Source organism: Gymnoscopelus braueri (genome assembly GCF_963280865.1).
Source record: "Gymnoscopelus braueri genome assembly, chromosome: 8".
NCBI lineage: Eukaryota > Metazoa > Chordata > Actinopteri > Myctophiformes > Myctophidae > Gymnoscopelus > Gymnoscopelus braueri.
Genome location: NC_137609.1, coordinates 46,627,467 through 46,654,966, shown reverse-complemented (window position 1 = coordinate 46,654,966; position 27,500 = coordinate 46,627,467). Strand labels below are relative to the sequence as shown.

Sequence of the window (27,500 nt, the reverse complement as noted above, 5' to 3'; positions counted from 1 at the left end):
CAGTGACACATTTCATTGTAGCGCTCTCTCTCGCAGTGACACATTTCATTGTAGCACACCCGGAAACGGAAATTAATGTCAATCAAAGATTTTCGTTCCCAACCGCCGCCGCTCTAAAGCTTCCGCTAAATCGCCATTATCTCGGTGTCGTTTTTCTCCGCGCTGAACGCTGTTTAAAACGTTTTTTAGAAACTGCGACTACTGCAAAATGGAATGTCGCCGATTGAAAATGTCTTCTCTGGGCCACTCACACAACTACCCTGTGTGTCTACAAACAGTTGAACGCGCGATCATAAGGTATTTAGCGAGGTCTGTGGCGAGGTGAAAAAAACAATAAATCGCTGGCAGTGGTGAGTACATTATGATATTAAACTCTGGCATGGAATGTGTGTGGCCGGACGATATATATCGTGATATGAAACTAGACATCATCTGGGATTCGGGATATCATACTGTGATATTGTGATATAACATAAGTGTTGTCTTTACTTGCTTTTAAGCAGTTATGCCCTAATTTTGCACTTTGTACTAAACATTTTCAGTTTTTTTTCAGCTTGCCGATCTATAAGCTTATATATATCTATAACAGTCCTGCGATGTTGCTGCTATTTAAAGTAAATAAACAACTAAAAATGTCATCATCACAGTATAATATTATCATCACGGTATTGATAGAGGTGTATTGTGATTGATTTTGTCCATATCACATGGCCCTATTTCTTTTGACACATTAAGACCGGGAACGCATCTGTGTGATTTTAAATTTCTTTGGCTATTCAAAAATAGCAGATCTACAAGCTCATATCCTGAGCTTGTAGATCTGCTATTTTTTTTGAAAAATCTTTTGGTAAATTTTGGTAAATCTTTGAATATATATATACACTTATTTAACTCAAATCTTTGCTTAGCAACATTGGTAAAAAAAATAATGTTTAAAAAAAATAGTAGATCTACAAGCTTATAGATCTGCTATTTTTGAATAGCCAAAGAAATCTAAAAATGACACCTTCCCGGTCTTAATGGTTTAACCCATTTAGACCTGGAACGCATCGGTGTCACTTTAGGTTTCTTTGGCTATTCAAAAATAGCAGATATACAAGCGCACCGAGTGCCACGCTATGAGCTTGTATATCTGCTATTTTTGAAAAAAAAATGTTTTGATTTTTTTTCCAAAAAACTGTTAGGATCTAGAAATGATTTTTAAGAATCGCCTCAGGTCTTAATGGGTTAATGGTTTAAAAGGACATCACAAAGCTCTACCAGAGCGACAGAAATAGACGGAAAATAAAATAAAAGAAAAAAACACCTAAACCCGCTGACAGTCTCCACTCAGACTGAAGTAGATGCGACACACAGATGTCTGTTATGTGTGGAAGTGAACTTCACAGTTCTCCTGTTTTCCACTTGTTAACATTTTCCTTTGTGTCGTCCCGGCCATGTGACCGTGGTGTCACAGCACCATGCCACCTCACCCAGACACTTCACTGTCATAGAAACCACTAGTTCTCAAAGGTCAAGGACCCCCAAATTGATATGTATTTGGCCATGGACCTCCCTATCTGCTATCATTATTTTGTGCCAGGGACCCCCAGAAGAGAAGATTTATGTAAAAAGAAGAAACAAAAAAAAAGGTTTCCAAACATTTTATATATATTTTTTTTTAAATAGCAGATGTATAAGCTCACAGCACGTCACTGTGAGCTTGTAGATCTGCTATTTTTTAATAGCCAGCCAACGTATAAATGGTTGTTTAAAATGATTGTGATGCTACATTAACCACTTTTGCTGGGGACCCCCTGGATATATAAACCACTGCTTCTCAACCAGGGGTCTCTGGGGGGGTTCCAGGGGGTCCCCAGCTAAATTATTTGATAGTTAGTAACCAAATGAACCTCAATGGGTCTGTATATCTGAGAATATAGTTCCATTTGTATACTCTCAGAGTTACAAATGGAAACATTGGCACTATAAGGAATTTACTGTGTAAGTGACTATTTCACATACATTTTTTTTTTTTTTTTTAATAATGTACTGTATAGTTTTTGTAAGCCTTTACACCTCAATGTAACTGCATATGGGTCCATTTTCTCAGTTAAATTACCATTGTTTGTTTTGCTGTCCAGTCTATACACCGGCATGGGCGTTGGCCAGGTCGTTTTAGCGCCTTCTCTAAACACAGTGTCACCTTGTCACCGTGTGGCTGTGGCGGCTGCCGCCGTCACAGCTACCCGAGTCCCAACGCCACCACGGCGTCCTTGGCCACCGCCAACGTGAGTCACATTCGTCCTTCCTGTCAACCCTGCCTCTTTTTAGCGAGGCGAAAATGATAACGGGCTCATGGCTCTCCTCACTTCACATGCATAATGTCTGCCTCCTCATCTGCCCCTCCAGACCTCCCACTCCCTCCCCTCTCCTCTCCTCCTCCTCCTCGGCCACCCATGGCGCGTGTCGTCTCAGGGCAGCGAGCCAGCGGCTGATTCTGGGACACACAGGAAGAACCCTCAGAGGTTCATGTTTATGGTTATTTTATTTGACAATGGACATCGCGATAGGCTACAAGCAAAGCATCCATATTGGAGAGAAATTGGGCCTTTTCCTTGTACTTCCTACACAGGTGTTACCAATGATGCTAATGAAGGCTCTGTTCCATTCTGGTCAAACCAGTGGGTCTCAAAGTGGGGTCCGTGTACCCCTCATGGTTCCTTGAGGGGGTTCCAAATGACCCTTTACGGGTGTGTAACTCTGAGAGTGTACAAATGAAACCAAATGGACCCTTACGGGTCCATTTGGTTCCATTTGTACACACAGAACCACTGTGCTAGACCAAACGGAACAGAGCTTTAATTCGTATAATTGGTAAGACCTGTGAGGGAAGTAAGAGAGAGGCCCAAATGATTTCCAATATGGCTGCAGTGCATATAGAGCCAATCACATTGGACAAACCAGAAGCATTGTTTGAGTGTTATAGGACGCGTGCTAATTTTCAACACCTGTCCACAGGAGCCTTTTTCTAAATAGAAACACTAATCTAAAACCCAATCAAACACTCACAATAATTATAATCAAAAGCAGACAATACATTTTGTGAAACAAAAGCAACATAATCAATCCAATAACGAATCTATTCATGTGCGCACTGTTGATTAGATTTTAACTGTAATTTGAGGCCTCTGTTAAACACATTGCAATCAGTCTCCAGTTTTAGACCTTCTAGAGTTTTGCCCCCTTTACTGAGAAGGCAGTGTGTGTGTGTGTGTGTGTGTGTGTGTGTGTGTGTGTGTGTGTGTGTGTGTGTGTGTGTGTGTATGTTTCAGTTTTTTTCCAGACAGAAAGGGGGTTAATAAAGGTAACGGAAATGGCGGTGGGATTGGGGTCGAGGGAGAAAGAAAATAGAACACTCACAATCACAATAGGCTAAAAGGTGAAGTAAATGTTAACACGTTATCCTGTTTCAGTCTTGGGTTACTCAGAGTTAAGACAAAAATGAGCATGGAAATTCAACGGAGGGCCCATTGCTCGCTTTCCCCAACGTCTGCTAAGAGCTGAATGGCACCTGAACGGAATTGTGAAATGAATTGGCATAATAAGGTTCAAGAAGATCACCACTGAAGCCAGCAACTAGCTGGGTTGCTAGGGTAGGGTTGGGATACGGAACGGGAGGAACCGGATCCAACATTAAGGAACGGGAATCGGTTCCATATCACATTTGGAACCTTTTCCGGAACCGGTTTTATCACAGTATCATAACTCTGAGAGTGTACAAATGGAACCAAATGGACCCGCAAGGGTCCATTTGTACACTCTCAGAGTTACACACCTGTAAGGCGTCATTTGGAACCCCCTCAAGGAACCATGACCAGAATGGAACAGAGCCTTCATTAGTGTCATTGGAAACACCTGTGAAGGAAGTATAAGAAAAAGGCCCAATTTCTTTCCAATAATGGCTGCTGTGCATACAGTATGTAGCCTAGCATTTGTACACGACAAGATGATTAGACAATGGGTTCGTTGGTACTGTAGGCACATAGAAACAGGGACACGGTATCCTAAAAAAAAAACTGTGCCAAGGCTCCACACATAAACAGCGTATCCCAAATCAGACGCTAACTATAGGCCATGAGTCAGTGTTCCAGAGACTGTGTGTGTGTGTTGCATGTAAACACAGCAAATGTCATTAGCAGGTTGCATCCCCACCCTCCTCCTCCTCCTCCTCCTCCTCTCTGTGGGGACAGACACGCTTTTCTCATTCAGTGGTTTGGGTGCCTAGCATCTCTCCATAACAACGCCTGTATGTTATATTACTACATGGTCTCTGTCCAGGTGGAAACCTCATAATGTCCAAAACCGTTACCTTTCAGGGTTCAAATGAAAAAAATAGCAAAAGTAGCAGATCTAACCCATTAAGACCTGGAACGCATCTGTGTCACTTTTTCATTTGAGCTAAAAAGCATTATTTTACACTTTAGCTATTCAAAAATAGCAGATATACAAGCTCATAGCGCGGCACGGAGTGCCGCGCTATGAGCTTGTAGATCTGCTATTTTTGAAAAATCCTGAAAAAGTTTATTCTTTTAAAGCAAACATTAACTCAAATCTTTGCTTCTGGGGGTCCCTGGAACAAAACATTTTGAGATGGCGGTCGGCGGCCAAATACATATCATTTTGGGGGTCCTTGACATGAAAAAGTTTGAAAACCACTGATATAGAATGTTTCAGAAAACCGTTTTAGATTTAGAAGACATTTTGCAGAATCGGAACCTCAGGCCTCAATGGGCTAAAAGCTCAAAGATGCTTTTGTGTGACGCTGTAGTATGATCAAGTAGGCCTTAGTAGGGCGTTAATTTATGAAAAAACACAACAAGTTAAAATATGGAGACAGCAACGTTAAGCAGGTTCCACTGTAGCACTGACCTGTTTCTCATTCTTTAAAAAAAGTGACCGCAAACTCCTTCAATTACTTCACAAAAAATGTTAATTTAATCAAATATCAGAATCAGATTTATTGTGTCACATCAGAGTTTACTGGTGTAAAGCAATGGGTGAAATAATTGTTGTGCTTTTTTCCCCGTCGTTTTGTAGTATTCCTTCATGTTTTGTAGCATTCCGTGAATTTCCATCATATCAGGAAGGATGTATTTAAATGATTTCCTTTTAGTTTCTGTCACCTTTTTGGGGAGCAACATCTTCTTGCGATGTATTCTTAATGTAATACTAAAGAAGATACTACTACTATCTATTTGTAACTCAGAGAATCAGTGTACAAATGTAACAAATGGTCCAAATATACGGCTCCATCACTGAAAAAAGTGAAGTTGGTCAACCCTTCATGTTAATAGTTTTTTCTGCTTGATCTGACTTACTAAAATTACTTTTCTGTCAATCATTGTTGTAACCTAATATAGTCAGGTTTATTCAACGTAAATCTGTGTTCTTTTGGTTCAAAGTAATTTTATAACTTAACATCAGAGAGATTTTTTTGCGTCCCCTTGCGGTCACGTGATAATGACGTCATCAAATATTAGGTTTCATTTGTTTGTAATATCCGCCATCTTGATTTCTCGTGCGCACTTGCGTTGAGCCTGGACACTGCACCGCATTGAGGAGAAATATCTTCACAAACCACGGTAAGAAATGTGAAAATATGATCCAGTGTGTTATTAAAATCATTTTTATATGTTTAAAATGACCAACCGCTGTCTTTTAAGGTTGCGTTTGTTCGAAAATTACACATTGTGGACAATGCTAACGCTAGCCTATAAGTGCATTGGTGTGGCTAGCTAGCTTGAGAGCTACATAATTCCCGCGTGTAACACGGTGCCTGTTGTAAACTTGTGAGTAAATGATTAGTTTAGTGGTGTGAAAAATGAAACGCGAGTTGGGTCGTAACTTATGTGTTGCGATAGTTTTGTGTAGTTTTGATCAGTGCTTCGTTATAACTTTGAATGAACGGTAGCCATGGTTCACGCTGGTGGTTCACAAGCGTCATGGTGCTACTTGTTCCAGTACATCTACATAAACGTTCATATCTCAAATATAAAGTGCTGACCCCACGGCCACAGAGTTTATAAGTTAAAACGGGTGGGTCTAAGTACCCGTATCTTCCGTAATGTTCAATAAAAAGCATTTTAATCCGATTGGTGGCCATTTTCTCAATTTCCTTCATATGCTTTCAACTACGCGACCCTATCGGTTGGAAGATGTACTGCACCCTGATACATTATAACTCTATGAGAAAATGGCCGTCGATTGGATTAAAATGTTTTTTCTTGAACAATACGGAAGATACGGTTACTTATACCCGGGCGTTTTAACTTTTTACATCCGTGGCCGTGGGGTAAACACTTTATATTTGAAATCTGAACATTTATGTAGATGTACGGGTTGTAAATGTAGAAATCTCAAAAACCAGGAACAAGTTGCGCCATGACTGTCATCAGTCATGTTTCAGGGCTAAAATAAACCGCGCTCGGCCAGATTACATTTCCGGTCTATTAACGTCGTCGGAAACGGAACGTGTGCATGCATGTATGTGTGTTTTGCTGTGTGTAAATGGCCGGATACAGTTCTTGAGTAGGCGGGCTCTAGACCGGATGGCATGCATTAAAAGTTAAATAGACGCCAGGCTATTTTTGCTCGAACTTCTACTTGTTGTTGGTTGAGCTATGAGCTTGTAAATCGGCTCTTTTAGCCCTATATAAGTTATATTATGACAAATGCATGGTATTTATGGATTAATCTGAATGTCCTAATTGCTTACCCCACGGCTGTAACAAGTTAAAACGTTATACAATGTGAAACTGTCACACCGTGTGTGCTTGTAGATGGCTATTTTTCATCCAACTTTTTTTTTTAATTGTAGATCTACAGTGCGTTTTGAGCATATATATGCTTGTAGATCAGCTGTTTGTAATGAAGTAGTCTGTAGGGCTTAAAGTGTTAAACTTCTGATTTTGGTTGTGACAAATACATGAATGCTGCTTTAGATTTGTTTAATCTCATCATAATTTGGTATAATTGATTACATTTGGTTCCCCTGAGTTGGAAATGACACCTTTTCTCTCTGCAGACACACTGGGCCTGCAGACACTCTGGGCCCCTAGACACTGACAGATACTGTGACTGCTGCTGTGTTGTGATTCTGGTAAGTAATTTGAATCTTATAGAACTTAAATCAAGTTTTAAATGGCAGATGTACAGTGTGATGCGTTGTGAGCTGGTAGATGCTTGTAATACAGCTATTTTCACCATTTGTCATGGTAAAGTCTAGGTTTTAAAGCAGGGGTCTTATGTTTTTCAAGCCACGTAATATCATATTCTATAATGCAGGGGTCTTCAACAGGAGGTCTGGGACCCCTAGGGGGTCCTTAGAGTTGCTTCAGGGGGTCCGCCAAATCTTTGTGTAATATTTGTTTTACCGTAACCACTTGAACTTTAGCATTCCTTTTTCTGAGGAGAACTTTAGCCAAAAGTAGCAGATCTACAAGCTCACAACACCTCGCGCTGCGAGGCGTTGTGAGCTTGTAGATCGGCTATTTTTGGCAAAGAGGTATAGGTGTAGAGGGGAAAAAAGAGCAGACCAAGTAAACAAAAAAAGTTTGTACATCTGCTATTTTTGAATAGCCAAAGAAATCTAAAATGACTCCTTTTCTCTCTGCAGACACACTGGGCCTGCAGACACTCTGGGCCCCTAGACACTCTGATGACAGATACTGTGACTGCTGCTGTGTTGTGATTCTGGTAAGTAATTTGAATCTTATAGAACTTAAATCAAGTCTAGTTTTTTTTTTAAATGGCAGATGTACAGTGTGATGCGTTGTGAGCTGGTAGATGCTTGTAATACAGCTATTTTCACCATTTGTCATGGTAAAGTCTAGGTTTTAAAGCAGGGGTCTTATGTTTTTCAAGCCACGTAATATCATATTCTATAATGCAGGGGTCTTCAACAGGAGGTCTGGGACCCCTAGGGGGTCCTTAGAGTTGCTTCAGGGGGTCCGCCAAATCTTTGTGTAATATTTGTTTTACCGTAACCACTTGAACTTTAGCATTCCTTTTTCTGAGGAGAACTTTAGCCAAAAGTAGCAGATCTACAAGCTCACAACACCTCGCGCTGCGAGGCGTTGTGAGCTTGTAGATCGGCTATTTTTGGCAAAGAGGTATAGGTGTAGAGGGGAAAAAAGAGCAGACCAAGTAAACAAAAAAAGTTTGTACATCTGCTATTTTTGAATAGCCAAAGAAATCTAAAATGACTCCTTTTCTCTCTGCAGACACACTGGGCCTGCAGACACTCTGGGCCCCTAGACACTCTGATGACAGATACTGTGACTGCTGCTGTGTTGTGATTCTGGTAAGTAATTTGAATCTTATAGAACTTAAATCAAGTCTAGTTTTTTTTTAAATGGCAGATGTACAGTGTGATGCGTTGTGAGCTGGTAGATGCTTGTAATACAGCTATTTTCACCATTTGTCATGGTAAAGTCTAGGTTTTAAAGCAGGGGTCTTATGTTTTTCAAGCCACGTAATATCATATTCTATAATGCAGGGGTCTTCAACAGGAGGTCTGGGACCCCTAGGGGGTCCTTAGAGTTGCTTCAGGGGGTCCGCCAAATCTTTGTGTAATATTTGTTTTACCGTAACCACTTGAACTTTAGCATCCCTTTTTCTGAGGAGAACTTTAGCCAAAAGTAGCAGATCTACAAGCTCACAACACCTCGCGCTGCGAGGCGTTGTGAGCTTGTAGATCGGCTATTTTTGGCAAAGAGGTATAGGTGTAGAGGGGAAAAAAGAGCAGACCAAGTAAACAAAAAAAGTTTGTACATCTGCTATTTTTGAATAGCCAAAGAAATCTAAAATGACTCCTTTTCTCTCTGCAGACACACTGGGCCTGCAGACACTCTGGGCCCCTAGACACTCTGATGACAGATACTGTGACTGCTGCTGTGTTGTGATTTTGGTAAGTAATTTGAATCTTATCAATCTTATTTTCACCATTTCTCATGGTGAAGTCTAGGTTTTAAAGCAGGGGTCTTTGTTTTTCAAGCCAAGGTAATATCATAATATATAACGTGTTTCAGATTAAACCGTATGGGAAGGTGCTGGATTGAGATACATTTTATGAGCAAGTAAAGAATCCATACACTTGGATCCATGCAGATCTCATTTTAGTGCTGCAAGCATTAAAGGGATAGTTCACCCCCAAAAATACTTTTTTAATATCGATTAGTCACCCCATGGAAACTTGAATTCAATTCCATGGATTTTGTTTTTGTCACATTCCTAAGCCAATAATTTGATGACTGGCAATGGTTTCTGTAGGAGACACAAAGAGTCTCCTTTGTGTCTCCTGCCTACCTACTTCAACAGTTGCAAAATATTCGGTTGAAGGTCAGCTGGTATAGTAGAGTTGTTTTGATATTTATTTGGTATTTGGTTATTTCAGTATCATCACTTAACTGTCCATGTTGGTTACTTTGTCCCCCCCCACCCCACCCTCTTTTTCAGTAAGTTAACTAATGTGGAAATGCAAAGACTGTGATATTACAAAATCAAGAAGGTCAGAGCTTCTCAAGCATTACAGAATTGATCACGGACATTTTGGACGTCGTCATCCCTACCCATGCACATATTTAACCTGCCCTTGTTCGTTTAAGACCTGGAATGCCCTTAAGAGTCATTTGTCAAGGAGCCACCCTCAACTTGCCACTGAAAAGGCTGAACTGACAACTTTTACATGCCTTTTGTGTGCATACAAACAAAGCACAACTTTGAAAGACTATTTGCACCACATTGGACAGCATCTGCAAAAATTTGAAACAGTTGAATGTATTTTTCAAGGATGCCCATATAAGACAAATATTTATGGAGCCTTCAGGACTCATAAGTCCCGAAAACACAAGGAATCTTCTATAAATGATTTAAAGCCTGGCATTGCTCAGAGTTTAAGGCCAGACCCTAGTCATCCCTCTCAAGATTCAATTGTTAGCAATGAATTGCAGGAGAATATTTCAGACGATGAGTCAAATGCCTCTGCCCATGAAACGCAAAATGTTGAAGATGTGTCCCGTTCTATAGAGCGTAAATTTGCCTCAGTTTTATTGAAATTGGAGAATGTTTTTTTGGTCTCTGGTGTGGCTGTTAATGACCTCTTGCAGGAGCTACAGTATTTGTTAACTACGGTTTCAGTCCCTGTTGCCTATCAAAAAATAACCCTGCTATTGCAGAAACATAATTGCCAGGTTGATGCAGCTATTGTGCAGGAATTGGCTTCTGTTCTCTGCGAGTCACATCCCATTCCAACAGCAATTGGAGGTCTCCTCTCCACTGTGTGGAAACGGAAGGCATATTACAAAACTAATTTTGGTGTTGTAGAACCCATAGAGTATGTGCTTGACCGTAAAGAGAAACGATCATTTCAGTATGTTCCCATACTTAAATCTTTGCAGCAGATTCTTAATTGCGACTCAATACTTGACAAAGCAATCAATTTGAAATCAAATTACATAGCAGGTGATCAACTAAAATACACAAGCTTTTTTGATTCTCTCAATTGCCAACAGAATGCAATATTTTCTGAGACTGCCATTTCATTGATCTTGTATATTGATGATTTTGAAATATGTAATCCTATTGGCACATCAAGGAAGAAACACAAAGTATGTGGAGTTTATTGGACTTTAGGTAATTTACCTCCAGGCTCCAACTCATCCCTGTCTGCCATAAATTTATGTGCCTTGATTAATAGCAAGGATGTTAAGGATTATCGTTATGAAAAAGTGTTGGAGCCTTTGTTAGATGACCTTGTCACCTTGGAGAAGCATGGTGTTTTCATCTCAAAACTGGGAAGGACGATAAAGGGCACTGTTCAATGTATTGTTGCAGACAACCTTGGTGCACATGGCATTGCAGGATTTGTGGAGGGTTTCACAGGAACCTATCCGTGCAGATTTTGTACAGGAATGAAGGCAGAATTTCAGACTACAGAAGTGTCATCAGGAACATTCTGTCGGAGAACAGAAGCAATTCATGGTGCTCATCTTGAGGCTATCAGACAAAATAATTTGGAAACTCATTATGGTGTGAGAGATGTTTGTGTAATATCAGATAAGCTGTCTTACTTCAATGTTACAACTGGTTTCCCCCCTGATGTTATGCACGACCTCTTTGAGGGAATTGTACCTAGAGAGATAGCATTGTGCTTGACTGTGTTAATATCTAAAAAATATTTGAAATTGGTCGACTTGAATGAGGCAATTCAAAACTTTCCTTTCAAATGGAATGACAAAACAAATAGTCCCCACACAGTACCCCTCACATTTTCCAAAAGGAAAACAATAGGAGGTAATGCCCATGAAAACTGGAGCCTGCTGAGGTTTTTACCTCTTTTGATTGGAAACAGAGTGCCTGTCAGTGAACCTGCCTGGGGAATTCTAAATGACTTGAAAGACATTGTAGACCTTGTCGTCGCACCTGTTCACACCCAAGAATCTATAGCTTATCTGCAGTTTAAGATATCTGAACATAGGGTAAGGTACCAAGAGGTTTTCCCTCACATCAAACTTTTGCCCAAACACCACTATTTGGAGCATTATCCTGAGCTAATAGAGCAGTTTGGTCCCCTGGTTGCTCTATGGACAATGAGATTCGAGGCGAAACATAGCTTCTTCAAAAGGGTTGTGCGGCACACAAACTGTTACAAAAATGTGCTCCTATCATTGGCACAGAGGCATCAGTTTCATATGGCACATGAATTGCACTTGTGCAGTTTCCTAACACGCACTCTGGAAGTTAAAAATGTTTCCACTCTTTCAATTGATCTTCTGAAGGAAGAAATAGCACATGCTGTGAGGCAGAAGAACCTAAATGTGGATATTTTGTGTATGGCCAAAGATGTAACCTATGAAGGCCTCAACTACAGGGATGGCATGATTATTGCAATTGGGGAGTTTTCTGGTATGCCAGAGTTTGGTGAAATAATTCAGATGATTGTTCTCCAAGAGAAACCAGTATTTATTATCAGAAAGCTTGATGCTTGGTACACTGAACATTTCAGAGCCTTTATCCTGACCACAGCCTGTACTAGGGCTATTGAACTGGTTGAACACCAGAATCTTAAAGACCCATACCCACTGGCTTGCTACACTGTTGGAGGGATTCGCATGGTGGTTCCAAAGCGATACATACATGTTTAAGGTTATTATTACTATTACATATTGTGATCAAAGTTTCATGGCTTGGATACCAATTTTATCCAATCAGGAGAGAGAATCCCATAAAGATAATTTAACTTCAGTTGTATAGTTTCATGTCCAATTTCGCTTTTTTATCCTGAGTTCTTTCTCTTGATTGGATAAAGTTGGTATTCCAGCCTGAATGTTTTCTTTTTTACCGAGCTGGAAAGAGAGGGAGACCCCTGTTACTGAACAAACACATTATTGCATTGAATACTATCACAGTAGCTATTTAACACTTATTTTAAAGTGTGTATATATATATATCATTTTATTTTTTTGATATTAATCATTGTTATGAGTGTATATCAATAACAATGGTCTCCATCCAGCTCTTAAATAACCAGAGAATACATTTTCAGGTGGGTTAGGGTTACAAATGTCATCTAATCATGAGAGCACCACAAAGCTCATTTATCAACTTGTGTTCCAGTTTGAAATGTGTTTCACTGCTAATTTCACTTGTTTATCATGTGTCCTGTATTAGTTATTTTCCTGATTGGGTAAATTGTTATCTTGACTTGAGAACGTATTTTCTGTTTACTGGAGAGATGAGGAGACCCCTGTTACTGAACAAACACTCAATGTATGAATGAATAGTTATCCGTAATATTACTAATTGTATTCACTTTTTCTCCAACTCAGAATCTGTTGACCATGGCCCAAAACAAGACTGCAAAGCTGCTGGTTCAATTGAGTGATGAGGATAGAAGGAAGTTGATTCTGCCAGACGGGATTCCAGAAACAATGGAGGAGCTTCTTGTTAATGTCAGGGACACTTGTGGAATAAGAGGGAACTTCAGGCTTCAATACCAGGACAAAGAATTTGGTGTATTTTTAACTTTGACAAATACTGGAGACCTTGAGAATCTTGGTACTATAAAAGTAATCTCATTGCCTGATGAAGGTGCAGCCCCAACGACTGAATTGGCCCAGTGTCATAATGAACGTTTGTCCACTTGTTCTACTGAGACTGACGATACGATACTCCTTTCCTCGCCTGACTCCGTTTCCTCAAGAACTGAACAATGGCCAAGAGTATTTCCCATTCCAGTCTTTTCTTATGATACTGAACTGCAGTTGGAGAGAGGGAATGCAGCTTACCTGGCAGATGGTACAAGGTTCATTGTCACTACAAAGATGAAACAAGACATTCTTCAGAAGATATGTGACACCGTCTACAAGTATAAATCTTACACCGTCAAAGAAGACTTAGCTGAAGTTGCACAGGCACTGGTCAACAAGCACCCCTGCTTGAAAGAGCCGGGGTCATTCAACGGTGCCTATGGGTGGAGAGTGAGAATATCAGATAAGGTGAATAACTTCCGCACCCTTCTGAAGGGGCTTGGATGCCCAGAGTTTGCTGTCAATTCCATGAAGAACAAGGCTCCAGGTGATGCCTATCCAGCAAAGAATATCAAACGTCCTAAACGTGGTGAGGCCAACCATATGCCATCCTTTCCAGTTGGTGAGACGGCAGAGCAACTTGAAATGGAGCGCCAGGCACTTCTGAAGGAGGTGAAGAAAAGGAACAATGACAGGATCATCAGAGGAAAAATGGCCAAGACGTTTGCCCTACGGAGACAAGAAATAGTGGATAAACAGCCCAGGGTGGAAGTGCTGCAGGAGCGATGGCCAGCACTATTTGGAGAAGAGGAGGTACTGGCTGACTTATTGTAACTTATGTATATCTGTGTCATGTGTGTGGTGTGCTCTGGTTTTGCTGTGACACTACTTGTCTCAGAAGAACTGCCTGCTGCTGTCTTTCAATCCATCACCCGCTCCTGTTTCCCTTGCTCTCGACATCCCTGCCTACTCCTCTCTCCCACCCGTGTCCCTCTGTCATCCCTCTCTCCCTAGCTGTCTCTACCTCACCACCTGCATTTCTCTCCTACCCCTACCTGCCTGCCTTCATATATCTAATATGAAATCTGTTGTATATTTCAGGTAGGTGCAGAATTCCAGCGCATCACCACAGTCCCGCTCCAAGCAAGATTTATGGCATCTCTGGATAAACAGAGCGGTGATCTGCTTCAGATTATCCGGAGCAAAGGAGGAGCTATCCGTGAAAAAACAAAGGATACACTTCAAGTTATGGATCAGGTATGCATGTGGATAATTTGATTTCATTAGGTCGGTAATGTTAAGTTGTATTTAAAGGTATTAAATGTTTTCAAACATCTGTTCTAGAGTATGGAAATAAACGTCCGAAGAGAGTGTCTCCTCAAGTGCCTCATCATGTACCTGGGTGAAGATGTGAGCTGCCTGATCAAAGAGTTCCTGGTAAGGCAATTAAGTACTGCCATCTTTTAACCCAGTTTAGACCGGTTAGATTGTCACTTTAATTGCTATGCTATCTATCTGAAAGAACAGGTGAGTCTGTCAGTCTAGTCTATCTATCTGAGAGAACAGGTGAGTCTGTCAGTCTTGTCCGTCTATCTGAGAGAACAGGTGAGTCTGTCAGTCTTGTCCGTCTATCTGAGAGAACAGGTGAGTCTGTCAGTCTTGTCCGTCTATCTGAGAGAACAGGTGAGTCTGTCAGTCTTGTCCGTCTATCTGAGAGAACAGGTGAGTCTGTCAGTCTTGTCTATATATCTGAGAGAACAGGTGAGTCTGTCAGTCTTGTCTGTCTATCTGAGAGAACAGGTGAGTCTGTCAGTCTTGTCTGTCTATCTGAGAGAACAGGTGAGTCTGTCAGTCTTGTCCGTCTATCTGAGAGAACAGGTGAGTCTGTCAGTCTTGTCCGTCTATCTGAGAGAACAGGTGAGTCTGTCAGTCTTGTCCGTCTATCTGAGAGAACAGGTGAGTCTGTCAGTCTTGTCTATATATCTGAGAGAACAGGTGAGTCTGTCAGTCTTGTCTGTCTATCTGAGAGAACAGGTGAGTCTGTCAGTCTTGTCTGTCTATCTGAGAGAACAGGTGAGTCTGTCAGTCTTGTCCGTCTATCTGAGAGAACAGGTGAGTCTGTCAGTCTTGTCCGTCTATCTGAGAGAACAGGTGAGTCTGTCAGTCTTGTCCGTCTATCTGAAAGAACAGGTGAGTCTGTCAGTCTTGTCTGTCTATCTGAGAGAACAGGTGAGTCTGTCAGTCTTGTCTGTCTATCTGAGAGAACAGGTGAGTCTGTCAGTCTTGTCCGTCTATCTGAAAGAACAGGTGAGTCTGTCAGTCTTGTCTGTCTATCTGAGAGAACAGGTGAGTCTGTCAGTCTTGTCCGTCTATCTGAAAGAACAGGTGAGTCTGTCAGTCTTGTCTGTCTATCTGAGAGAACAGGTGAGTCTGTCAGTCTTGTCTGTCTATCTGAGAGAACAGGTGAGTCTGTCAGTCTTGTCCGTCTATCTGAAAGAACAGGTGAGTCTGTCAGTCTTGTCTGTCTATCTGAGAGAACAGGTGAGTCTGTCAGTCTTGTCCGTCTATCTGAAAGAACAGGTGCGTCTCAGTCTTGTCTATCTAACTGAAAAATGCTAATGTTCTCTCTTTCTCCCTCCTTGTCTGTCTGTCTTCAGGTTGTCCAGAAAGATGAGGCTGAGACGGAGCTTGCGAACACCACCATGGGGGTGTTTGTCCTGCGTGAAAATCAAGGTCCTCTCAGCGAACCGGTGGAAATTGGCATCATTATTGATGGTGTTGAGGTACTCAGTGGCCTGTCCTCAGTTGCTTCTGCCTGTGCCATGCTGTTTGGCCTTATCTATGCCCTGGACTTAAAGTATCCGGAAGGGCTCAAGTTTAGTTTTGAGGCCTTTCAGAAAATCATCATGGACATAGAGCGCAAAAAGATGTCAAAAAGGGTACAGAACCTTGCAGCAAAGCTGCAAGATCTTGTGTAAACTCTTTACTTGGAGCAAGGTTAAGTGTGAGCCTTATAAATCACATCTTTACTTGGAGAAAGGTTAATTGTGAGCCTTACAAATCACACATTCTTTTTAAGACATTGTCCCTAAATTTTGTTTTATTTGTAAAAGAATTGTATGGATAGAGATGAAGCATTTGAGCCAACCGGTAAAACCTCAGCCAAAATGTGACAGATTTTATGTTCTTTAGATTTTAACAGAGCCTCATGGACATGGAGCGCAGAAAGATGTCAAAAAGGGTACAGATCCTTGCAGCAAAGCTGCAAGATCTTGTGTAAACTCTTTACTTGGAGCAAGGTTAAGTGTGAGCCTTATAAATCACATCTTTACTTGGAGAAAGGTTAATTGTGAGCCTTACAAATCACACATTCTGTTTAAGACATTGTCCCTAAATTTTGTTTTATTTGTAAAAGAATTGTATGGATAGAGATGAAGCATTTGAGCCAACCGGTAAAACCTCAGCCAAAATGTGACAGATTTTATGTTCTTTAGATTTTAACAGAGCCTCATGGACATGGAGCGCAGAAAGATGTCAAAAAGGGTACAGATCCTTGCAGCAAAGCTGCAAGATCTTGTGTAAACTCTTTACTTGGAGCAAGGTTAAGTGTGAGCCTTATAAATCACATCTTTACTTGGAGAAAGGTTAATTGTGAGCCTTACAAATCACACATTCTGTTTAAGACATTGTCCCTAAATTTTGTTTTATTTGTAAAAGAATTGTATGGATAGAGATGAAGCATTTGAGCCAACCGGTAAAACCTCAGCCAAAATGGGACAGATTTTATGTTCTTTAGATTTTAACAGAGCCTCATGGACATGGAGCGCAAAAAGATGTCAAAAAGGGTACAGATCTGCAAAGCTGCAAGATCTTGTGTAAACTCTTTACTTGGAGAAAGGTTAATGTGAGCCTTAGAAATCACATCTTTACTTGGAGAAAGGTTAATGTGAGCCTTAGAAATCACATCTTTACTTGGAGAAAGGTTGATTGTGAGCCTTAGAAATCACATCTTTACTTGGAGAAAGGTTAATGTGAGCCTTATAAATCACATCTTTACTTGGAGAAAGGTTGATTGTGAGCCTTAGAAATCACATCTTTACTTGGAGAAAGGTTAATGTGAGCCTTAGAAATCACATCTTTACTTGGAGAAAGGTTAATGTGAGCCTTATAAATCACATCTTTACTTGGAGAAAGGTTAATGTGAGCCTTATAAATCACACATTCTGTTTAAAACATTGTCCCTATTTTTTTTTTTTTATTTGTAAAAGAATTGTATGGATAGAGATGGAGCATTTGAGCCAACCTGTAAAACCTCAGCCAAAATGGGACAGATGTTATGTTCTTTAGATTTTATTCTATGTTCAATGTTCAATTCATGGTGCTCATCTTGAGGCTATCAGACAAAATAAGTTGGAAACTCATTATGGTGTGAGAGATGTTTGTGTAATATCAGATAAGCTGTCTTACTTCAATGTTACAACTGGTTTCCCCCCTGATGTTATGCACGACCTCTTTGAGGGAATTGTACCTAGAGAGATAGCATTGTGCTTGACTGTGTTAATATCTAAAAAATATTTGAAATTGGTCGACTTCAATGAGGCAATTCAAAACTTTCCTTTCAAATTGAATGACAAAACAAATAGTCCCCACACAGTACCCCTCACATTTTCCAAAAGGAAAACAATAGGAGGTAATGCCCATGAAAACTGGAGCCTGCTGAGGTTTTTACCTCTTTTGATTGGAAACAGAGTGCCTGTCAGTGAACCTGTGTAAATGTGGATATTTTGTGTATGGCCAAAGATGTAACCTATGAAGGCCTCAACTACAGGGATGGCATGATTATTGCAATTGGGGAGTTTTCTGGTATGCCAGAGTTTGGTGAAATAATTCAGATGATTGTTCTCCAAGAGAAACCAGTATTTATTATCAGAAAGCTTGATGCTTTTATAGCCTTATAAATCACATCTTTACTTGGAGAAAGGTTGATTGTGAGCCTTAGAAATCACATCTTTACTTGGAGAAAGGTTAATGTGAGCCTTAGAAATCACATCTTTACTTGGAGAAAGGTTAATGTGAGCCTTATAAATCACATCTTTACTTGGAGAAAGGTTAATGTGAGCCTTATAAATCACACATTCTGTTTAAAACATTGTCCCTATTTTTTTTTATTTTTTTGTAAAAGAATTGTATGGATAGAGATGGAGCATTTGAGCCAACCTGTAAAACCTCAGCCAAAATGGGACAGATTTTATGTTCTTTAGATTTTAAATGGACAGAGAGCAAAAAGATGTCCAAAGGGTACAGAACCTTGCAAGGACTTGTGTAAACGATTTACTTGGAGCCAGATTAATTGTGAGCCTTACTAATCTCACACACACTTCGTTTAACCCATTTAGGGGGCGTGAACCCCTATTTCTAACTATACTTTTCAGGACAGGAACCCCTTTTGGGGTTGTTGCTATGTACAGTATATAGCAACATACTTTTTTTTTTTTTTAAAGCTAGTTTTTCAGAAAACTTCACCTATCCGTGCAGATTTTGTACAGCAGAGAAGGCCGAATTTCAGACTACAGAAGTGTTATCAGGAACATTCTGTCGGAGAACAGAAGCAATTCATGGTGCTCATCTTGAGGCTATCAGACAAAATAAGTTGGAAAATCATTATGGTGTGAGAGATGTTTGTGTAATATCAGATAAGCTGTCTTACTTCAATGTTACAACTGGTTTCCCCCCTGATGTTGTTTTTAGAAGGCACTATTAGAATCGACCTCCGGTCTAAATGGGTTAAAACATTCTGTCCCTGAATTTGTTTTTATTTGTAAAAGAATGACATGCCTTTTGTGTGAATACAAACAAGCACAACTTTGATAGATAGCTTCTCAAGCATTACAGAATCGATCATGGACATTTTGGACGTCGTCATGCCTACCCATGCACATATGTAACCTGCCCTTGTTCGTTTAAGACCTGGAATGCCCTTAAGAGTCATTTGTCAAGGAGCCACCCTCAACTTGCCACTGAAAAGGCTGAACTGACAACTTTTACATGCCTTTTGTGTGCATACAAACAAAGCACAACGTTGAAAGACTATTTGCGTAACATTGGACAGCATCTGCTAAATTTTGAAACTGTTACATGTATTTTTCAAGGGTGCCCATATAAGACAAATCTTTATGGAGCCTTCAGGACTCAGAAGTCCAGAAACCACAAGGCATCTTCTATAAATTTAGTCCCCTGGTTGCTCTATGGACAATGAGATTCGAGGCGAAACATAGCTTCTTCAAAAGGGTTGTGCGGCACACAAACTGTTACAAAAATGTGCTCCTATCATTGGCACAGAGGCATCAGTTTCATATGGCACATGAATTGCACTTGTGCAGTTTCCTAACACGCACTCTGGAAGTTAAAAATGTTTCCACTCTTTAAATTGATCTTCTGAAGGAAGAAATGGCACATGCTGTTGTTGCTTTTTAATTTAAAGCCTGGCATTGCTCAGAGTTTCCCTCAAGATTCAAGCAATGAATTGCAGGAGAATATTTCAGATGATGAGTCAAGTGCTTCTGTCCATGAAATGCAAAATGTTGAAGATGTGTCCTGTTCTATTGTGTAAATTTGCCTCAGTTTTATTTAACCCATGCATTTGACCTAAGTCCAATTCTAAAAACGCCTTCTAAATCCTGACCAAAGTTTTCTGAAAAACTTCAAACATTATGTATGTTGCTATATACTGTACATACAACAAATGTGTTAAGTTGGAGCATGATTTTCTTGTCTCTGGTGTGGCTGTTTATGACTTCTTGCAGGAAGCTACAGTATTTTTTGGTTTCAGTCCCTGTTTACAAGCTTTTTTCCCCCCCAATATTTTCTGAGACTGCCATTTCATTGATCTTGTATATTGATGATTTAGCAGAGCCTTACATATACTGTTACAGAGTACAGACTGATAGGATTACTGACTGACTGATTGTGAGACAGACTGGGTTAGTCTAATATAGCCTTAAGGCTCTGCTATTTTTAAGGAAGAGGTAACATTCCATTGGCAGCTAGCAAATTGCCAAAGATGTGTTCAAAATGGTCCGGCAGTCATGTTGTCAGGCAATTTGTGAAGGTGTAAAATACCTTGCCTGGACCTCATGACAATTTTGAATGTTTTCCTTGAAATGTGTTTTATCACTGTTTTATCACTGATATTGTATGTTAAATTTGTTAAAATAGGTCTGATTTTACAGATTTGTACTCGGGAAGACGCCATAATAAATGTTGAATATAAATTTGTGTCTCTTCGTAATTTCAAGTGTATTTTTAAACTTGGAGTAAAGTAATTAGTTTACTTGTAACAGGTTGAAACAAACGCATTAGGTTTTGTTAAAGAGAAAAAATTACTTTGTTTTATACATAATTTTGCTTTGTAGTTACTTAAAATATAAGCTTAAATAAAAGTGAAAATACAGGTTCATTCAAAGAGAATTTATGGTTTGGTTCAAATTAAAAATATTCATTGGTTGGAAGGAGTTTCTTAACTTACGGTAACTTAAGATATAAGCTTAAACCAAAGTGAAAAAACTAATTCATGTAAAAAGAATACATTGCTTTAATTAAAAAAATTGATTTAATTATAATAAAAAATATTCATTGGTTGTAATAACTTATTTAATTTAAACTAATTGAATATATTAGCTTTGGAGAAGGGTAATTTTCAAGTTGAGAAAAAGTAAAATAATTACTTGTAACAAGTTGAAGCAATTTTTTTACTTTGATCCAAAGCCTCAATTTTTACAGTGATTTGGACCCCATTTGGTTACGTTTGTATCCTCACAGAGTTAAATGAACAATGATGAATTTACTGTGTACTGTTGCTAGGCATTGTGGTCTATGGAAAAGCACCGAACATCCCAAATAAGATGAAAACAAGGATATGAGTCAGTATTCCAGTGACACATGTAAACACAGCCAATGTCATTAGCAGGTGTCATGGCTGTCCCTTCTGCAGGGACAGGGTTTGTCACGTATACACAGACCAGTGACTGAGAGAGAAGGTGGCCTTTTAGCTAAGAACACCCTTCTAACAACCACACAGTTGACGCTTGGTGAGTTTAATGCCAGCATGCCTTACACGCGCACACACACAGACACACGTACGTACGCACGCACGCACACATACACGTTTGTATTACTGTATATGTATAGTACATATGACATTCAAATTTTAGAACAATTTTACATGTATTTATTTATTTGACATTTTTAACCCTAAACCTAAAGGCTGAATTAGTTGCACACCAAAGAATGTTGACGTGTGAATTACACGTACAGTAACTAATTATAAATCAGGCATAACTCCAAAGACAACCCCTAAAGCTAACCTCTAAATGTCTAATCCTAACCTGAATATTTTCCTAATTGTGAAACCTAACTCCCCAAATACAATTGAAAGAAAAATATATACATATTTCTCTTGTTAGGACCAGGACTCTATTTCTCAAATTCTACAACACTAGTGGGGACATTTTAGCCCTCACATATAGTAATACAAAACACACACACACACACACACACACACACACACACACACACACACACACACACACACACACACACACACACACACACACACACACACACACACACACACACACACACACACAGACACACAGACACACACACAGTAAAAGCAGCTTTGTGCAGTGATAGGTGAGGCTGGGTCGGCTGTGTTTGGTCGTGAAGCTGCTGGCGTGAATTATTCAACACTGACAAGCCTTTCTCCTCAGGCTCTGTCTAACTCTGGCTGCTCTGAGGACCCCAGCCTTTCATTGTGTGTGTGTGTGTGTGTGTGTGTGTGTGTGTGTGTGTGTGTGTGTGTGTGTGTGTGTGTGTGTGTGTGTGTGTGTGTGTGTGTGTGTGTGTGTGTGTGTGTGTGTGTGTGTGTGTGTGTGTGTGTGTGTGTGTGTGTGTGTGCGTGCGTGTGTGTGTGTGCGTACTTGTGAGGGCCAAATGCCAAATGCCGGCCCTTCGGCTTTTTCACCCAAAAAGCATGTGTGCGCACGCACACATGCACAAGCGTGCGTGCGTGTCCCATGAAACAAAGCTACGTTTTTATTCATCTTTCCAGCGTCTGCTTCACCTTGACACTCTCTTCCTGTCCTGCCGACGTTGTGTTACATTTTTAACAAAAGTAATAAGACTAATAATGATGATGAGAACACCTTTCCTGTGCTCGCAGAGTTCTGTCTGTAAAAGTGGTTTATCCATGAAACGCCGATGGTAACCCATGTGCATGGTTCCTCTGACCTGAGTCTAATGTGAGTTTCATGCATTGTCATCAGCCAGCCAGCCAGCCACGCACATGCACAAGTACGCATGGTACGCATGCACGGCACGCACATGCTTAACCCTTTGAGACCTGGAACGCATCTGTGTCATTTTTTGATTCAAGCTGAAAAGCATTATTTTACACTTTGGCTATTCAAAAATAGCAGATATACAAGCTCATAGTGCGGCACCGAGTGCCGCACTATGAGTCCTTGACATGAAAACGTTTGAGCACCACTGCCGCGTTTCGAGCTTGCAGATCTGCTACGTTTGATACTTTTGTGTAACGCTGTAGTATGATCAAATAGGGCGTTTATTTAGGAAAAAACACACAAAGTTATAATATGGAGATTAAGAGGTTTCTGCCCCGACAGCAACAATATACTGTATGTACAGTAGATATCTCAGTTATATTTCGGTTGACCTGTTTAACCATGTTTGTTCTCATTGCTCTCCCTTCTCTCTCTCTCTGTCCCCCTTTTTCTTTTCTGGAGCTTTGCACAAAAAAAACGCATTTCACCCACTTCTTCTTTACGCCTGTGAACCTGTGATGCTTTACAATGAAATTGATGCTGATTCTGATGAAATCTAGGGGCAACACGCTTTAATGTCTGCCTGGTAAGTAAGTAAGTAGGTCAGAGTGGCTCATTGTCCGCTGATTATCAGCTGAGCGACGAGGTAATTGAATTAATTCAGTCAGTGGAAGTCTGTCAAGTTATATTACATTACCTAGAGATCAATGGCTCTCAAGTGGTTTGACATTTTGGTTCCATTTTTACACTCTCATTGAAATTAAAGGAGTAGTTTGCGCAAAAAATGACTTACTTTCTATCAATTGCACACCCCATGAAGCATGAATTCATGGAGTTTTTTTTGTTGTTTTTATCGCATTCCTAAGCCAATAATTTGATGACCGGCGGTCTCTCCGGTAGGAGACTCGAATGACCTGCATTTGAGTCTCCTACCAGGGAGATTTTTTTAGGTGAACTACTCCTTTAAAACGTTTGAGAACCACCTAGTTCTCTACCTCGAAAATTATCATTTTTCTCACAAACGTTGTGCTTATAAAACTGCAGTAGATATCTCGACAAGCCACGCATGTCTCCAATACTAGGGGTGTGTCCGCCTGTAAGGCGTAACGTTCCTACATTTTGTATTTGGGGGTCGTCCTTGACATGAAAAGGTTTTCGAAACCACTTTATTATATAATCATTTATATTTGCAATGTCCTGACCCTGATGTTAGATGTGCTTCCACTGAGCTGCTCGGCCTTCACAATCCTTTAAAACAACAGTTCCATTAAGAGCAGAAAATTACATTTTATTGGATCAGATTCACTGCGTTTTTGTGTTTTTTTTGTAAATTAACGCCTTACTTGATCACACTACAGCGTCACACAAAAGCATCAAAAGTTGCAGATCTACAAGCTCGAAACGCGGCGCGAAGCGACGCGTTTCGAGCTTGTAGATCTGCGACTTTTGATGCTTTTGAATTTCATCCTGAACAGTTTTGGACATTATGAGGTTTCCACCCGACAGAGACGATTTACTTTACATGTGTGTACGCACGCACATACACACACATGCCGTGCGCACTAACCTGCGCCCTCACCATATGGCTTTATATTTCCTCAGACTTACAGGAACGTCGGAAACCAGTGGACGCTGTGACTGCATTAATTATCCTGGTAATTCACCCATTTCTTTCGCACATGTCAAATTAATATGCAAGAATGAATTCAACCTTGCATAATTAATTCCTCTATTATCAAATAAAAAGAAAAGATACTCTAAAGATACTCACTTATACTAACCGCTGAGCGAAACACGTCCCAAATTTCAACCCTTTTTGGTAACATTACATGAATTCATTCATAATCTCCGCCAGGCCGAAAGAAGGCCGGGAGGCGGAGATTATGTTTTCATGAGCGTTCAGTGCTAGGTTGCACATAGTGTGTTATAAAGCATGTCATATTTTGTGTGGGAGACAACTTAATCGGTATCATCATTGTGGGGTAAATTACTGTATATATAGTGGACATTATGCCTGCATGACGTTGAATACACCACCGTCTTAATGCAAGTTCAACTCACCTAGGGGTGGGCGATATGACTTCAGATCAATATCACCATTATTTCTGACGTTTCCCTCGATCGTGATTAATGAATTAAGTGATACACTTGTACCCCTTTATAATGTTTATATGTGCTTTTTGTAAGGTTGCTTGTTTTCTGTATGGGGACTACGGATGGAAATTAGCACTCTTGCTAAATCCGGTGTATTTTACACTACATTTTGAATGTAATGTTCATCAATATGAAACTCACCGATTCACACACACACATTTCCCCAGAAAAGTACAAACCAGAGGAAACGGATCCAACATTGTACCGTTTCCGGAACAGTTTTTTATCACACTATCATAACTCTCAGAGTTATGATAGACAGAGTTATGATACAGACCTGTAAGGGTCCATTTGGTTCCATTTGTACACTCTCAGAGTTACAGACCTGTAAGGGTCCATTTGGTTCCATTTGTACACTCTCAGAGTTACAGACCTGTAAGGGTCCATTTGGTCCCATTTGTACACCCTCAGAGTTACAGACCTGTAAGGGTCCATTTGGTTCCATTTGTACACCCTCAGAGTTACAGACCTGTAAGGGTCCATTTGGTTCCATTTGTACACCCTCAGAGTTACAGACCTGTAAGGGTCCATTTGGAACCCCCCCCACCCCCCCCACCCCCATAGGAATCGTTAACCGTTAAGGAATCGGACCGTTAATCTGGGAATCGTTAAATTCCCAACACTAAAAAAACCAAGCCCCTCCCCCCCACCCCTCCACATCAACATGACTGGAGCAGGGACCCCTGACACGGAGCCAATCATTTTATAATTATCCGACACCGGCTTTCACCTCCCCTAGCTCCGCCCCTCCCCCCCAAGTCGCCTGCAAAACACACTCTCGCCCTTTCTCCTCCGTCTGCAGACACAGACCCGTCTCGCTCACAATTAGGGGGGGCCGGCCCCTTTCTGCGCTGCAGTGGGGTCAAAGGTCAGAGGCTATTAGGGGCCAGACACCCCAGAGGAGGAGGAGGAGGAGGAGGAGGGGCCCCTTCTTCCACCATGAAGCCCCCCCCCCCCTGCTCCATTCGCATGCACTTGAATATTGCACTTGGCGAAACAACGTTGAATGTTTTCACATGTTTTAAGGAGAAGGCGCACCTGCGTTCTGCAGTGAGTGAAAGGTTGACTGAAGGGTTCAACGGAGACCCCCCCCCCCCCCCCCGACACCCACCCACCACCTCCACCCCTCACCCAGCACCACCCACCCCACCACCTACTGGGCTTCCCCCCCCCCTATAGGATGCTTGTCTGGGAATGAGGTCAGATTTCTCCCATAGTCCCATAGTCCCATAGTCCCAAACCACCCCATCCCCGCCATGCAGCCCCCCCCCCCCTCCCCCACATGCATGCACACCATTTGTTTTTACTATACTTATGAGGACATCAATGTTTTAGTGCAGGGGTCTTCAACGTTTTTCAGGCCAAGGACCCCCTAGCCGAGAGAGAGCTGAAACAGATATTGTATAACATTGTGTTTCAGATTAATCTATTTTTTTAACTTGGTCTGCTCTTTTTCCCCTCTACACCAAACACCTCTTTGCCAAAAATAGCAGATCTACAAGCTCACAACGCCTCACGCTGCGAGGCGTTGTGAGCTTGTAGATCTGCTATTTTTGGCTAAAGTTCTCCTCAGAATAGGGATGCTAGGGTTCAAGTGGTTAATGTAAAAAAAACAAATCCTTTCACACAAAGTTTTGGTGGACCCCCTGTAGTAACTCTGAGGACCCCCTAGAGGTCCCGGACCCCCTGTTGAAGACCTCTGTTTTAGGGCAGCAATTTTTGCCATTTTAACCCTAAAGCCAAAGATTGTTTCGGTGTGCAACACCGATGTGCAGCTAAGTATTAATCAGGCATAACTGATTCAAAACTATTATAATGTTATGCATAATAATGTAACCGCTAATGTTACAAAAAGGGGTTCCCGGTCTAAATGGGTTAAACCTAAACTCTAAATGCCTAACCCGAACCCTAAACCCAACCTAAATCTTTTCCCAATTGTCAACCTAAAACCCTTTAAAAACCCTTGTCAAATTTTGCTCACAAATATCTACTCAAATTCTACTATACTGTACTTGCGGGGACATTTGGCCCTCACAAGTATAATAATACAAGCACACACACCCACACACCCACCCACCCACACACACACACACTATATCCAGCCCTCTCCCAGACCAATGCCCGGCAGCAGAAGGCACCGGGGGTCCGGCCCTCGCGGTGGAGAGACAATGGAGGGCCGATAGGGGACTTGGGGACCCCTTTCCTCCGCCCGCCCACCCCGGCAGACGGCATGATCAATCACCACCTCCACTGAACACTGTCTACCCCGCTCCCAGGAGAGAGAGAGAGAGAGAGAGAGAGAGAGAGAGAGAGAGAGAGAGAGAGAGAGAGAGAGAGAGAGAGAGAGAGAGAGAGAGAGAGAGAGAGAGAGAGAGAGAGAGAGAGAGAGAGAGAGAGAGAGAGAGAGAGAGAGAGCATGAGGGTGATAGAGGAGAACAAGGGGAAAAAGTATAAAGGAGGGGGGAAAAGCATCAACTTTTCTGTTGCCATTAGTAGTGCTGAGCAGGAGGATGCAAGGCTGGCAGCGGGGCGATCGACGCACTATTTTTAGCCGTGGCTTCAGGAGAGAAACCTGCGACGCAGCCAGGCGCACTGATTTCAAAGTGAAGGGCGAGCGTGTGTGTGTGTGTGTGTGTGTGTGTGCGAGTGTGCGTGTGAGTGTGTGTACAGTGAGATGCACTCATTCATTTAAATGAGCACTCCAGATTTTTTGCTGTGTGCGCGTTGACTTTACACTATAACACTACAGTATAGTTTGTTCTTGAGATGCCGGGGCTCTGAGAATGAGGGCTTCTGGGTAAAAAGTTTTAGGGCCCAGACGTCCTCAATCACAAAAACAAAAGACCCACTTTAAGTTGGACTGACGTTAAGCCAGTTAAGGTTATACAAATGAAGGTAATTTAAGGACCCCCCCCACCCACTTCCACACACACAC

The 27,500-nt window shown here is 41.1% G+C and overlaps 3 protein-coding genes across 7 annotated transcripts in view; 2 read left to right on the top strand and 1 right to left on the bottom strand.

The window, feature by feature from the left end:
• Positions 1–27,500, bottom strand: part of cux1a (cut-like homeobox 1a) — a 281,900-nt gene that overhangs the window by 134,142 nt on the left and 120,258 nt on the right. The window lies entirely within an intron of this gene.
• gemin5 (gem (nuclear organelle) associated protein 5) overlaps positions 1–27,500 on the top strand; it is an 851,612-nt gene that overhangs the window by 791,952 nt on the left and 32,160 nt on the right. The window lies entirely within an intron of this gene.
• LOC308089756 (uncharacterized protein) lies at positions 8,929–14,552 on the top strand. The gene is made up of 4 exons (XM_080434662.1): positions 8,929–8,950; positions 12,870–13,883; positions 14,172–14,327; positions 14,415–14,552. Exons 2-4 carry the CDS (start codon positions 12,882–12,884, stop codon positions 14,535–14,537), a joined length of 1,281 nt encoding a protein of 426 aa, XP_080290788.1. The 5' UTR covers positions 8,929–8,950; positions 12,870–12,881; the 3' UTR covers positions 14,538–14,552.

What these genes read in the sequence shown, in the direction of transcription:
- LOC308089756 (XM_080434662.1), top strand. Translation starts at nt 12,882, where the DNA reads ATGGCCCAAAACAAGACTGCAAAGCTGCTGGTTCAATTGAGTGATGAG. An exon ending in CACTATTTGGAGAAGAGGAG is followed by an intron (nt 13,884 to 14,171) that starts GTACTGGCTGAC and finishes TGTATATTTCAG; the next exon opens with GTAGGTGCAGAATTCCAGCG. An exon ending in CACTTCAAGTTATGGATCAG is followed by an intron (nt 14,328 to 14,414) that starts GTATGCATGTGG and finishes CATCTGTTCTAG; the next exon opens with AGTATGGAAATAAACGTCCG.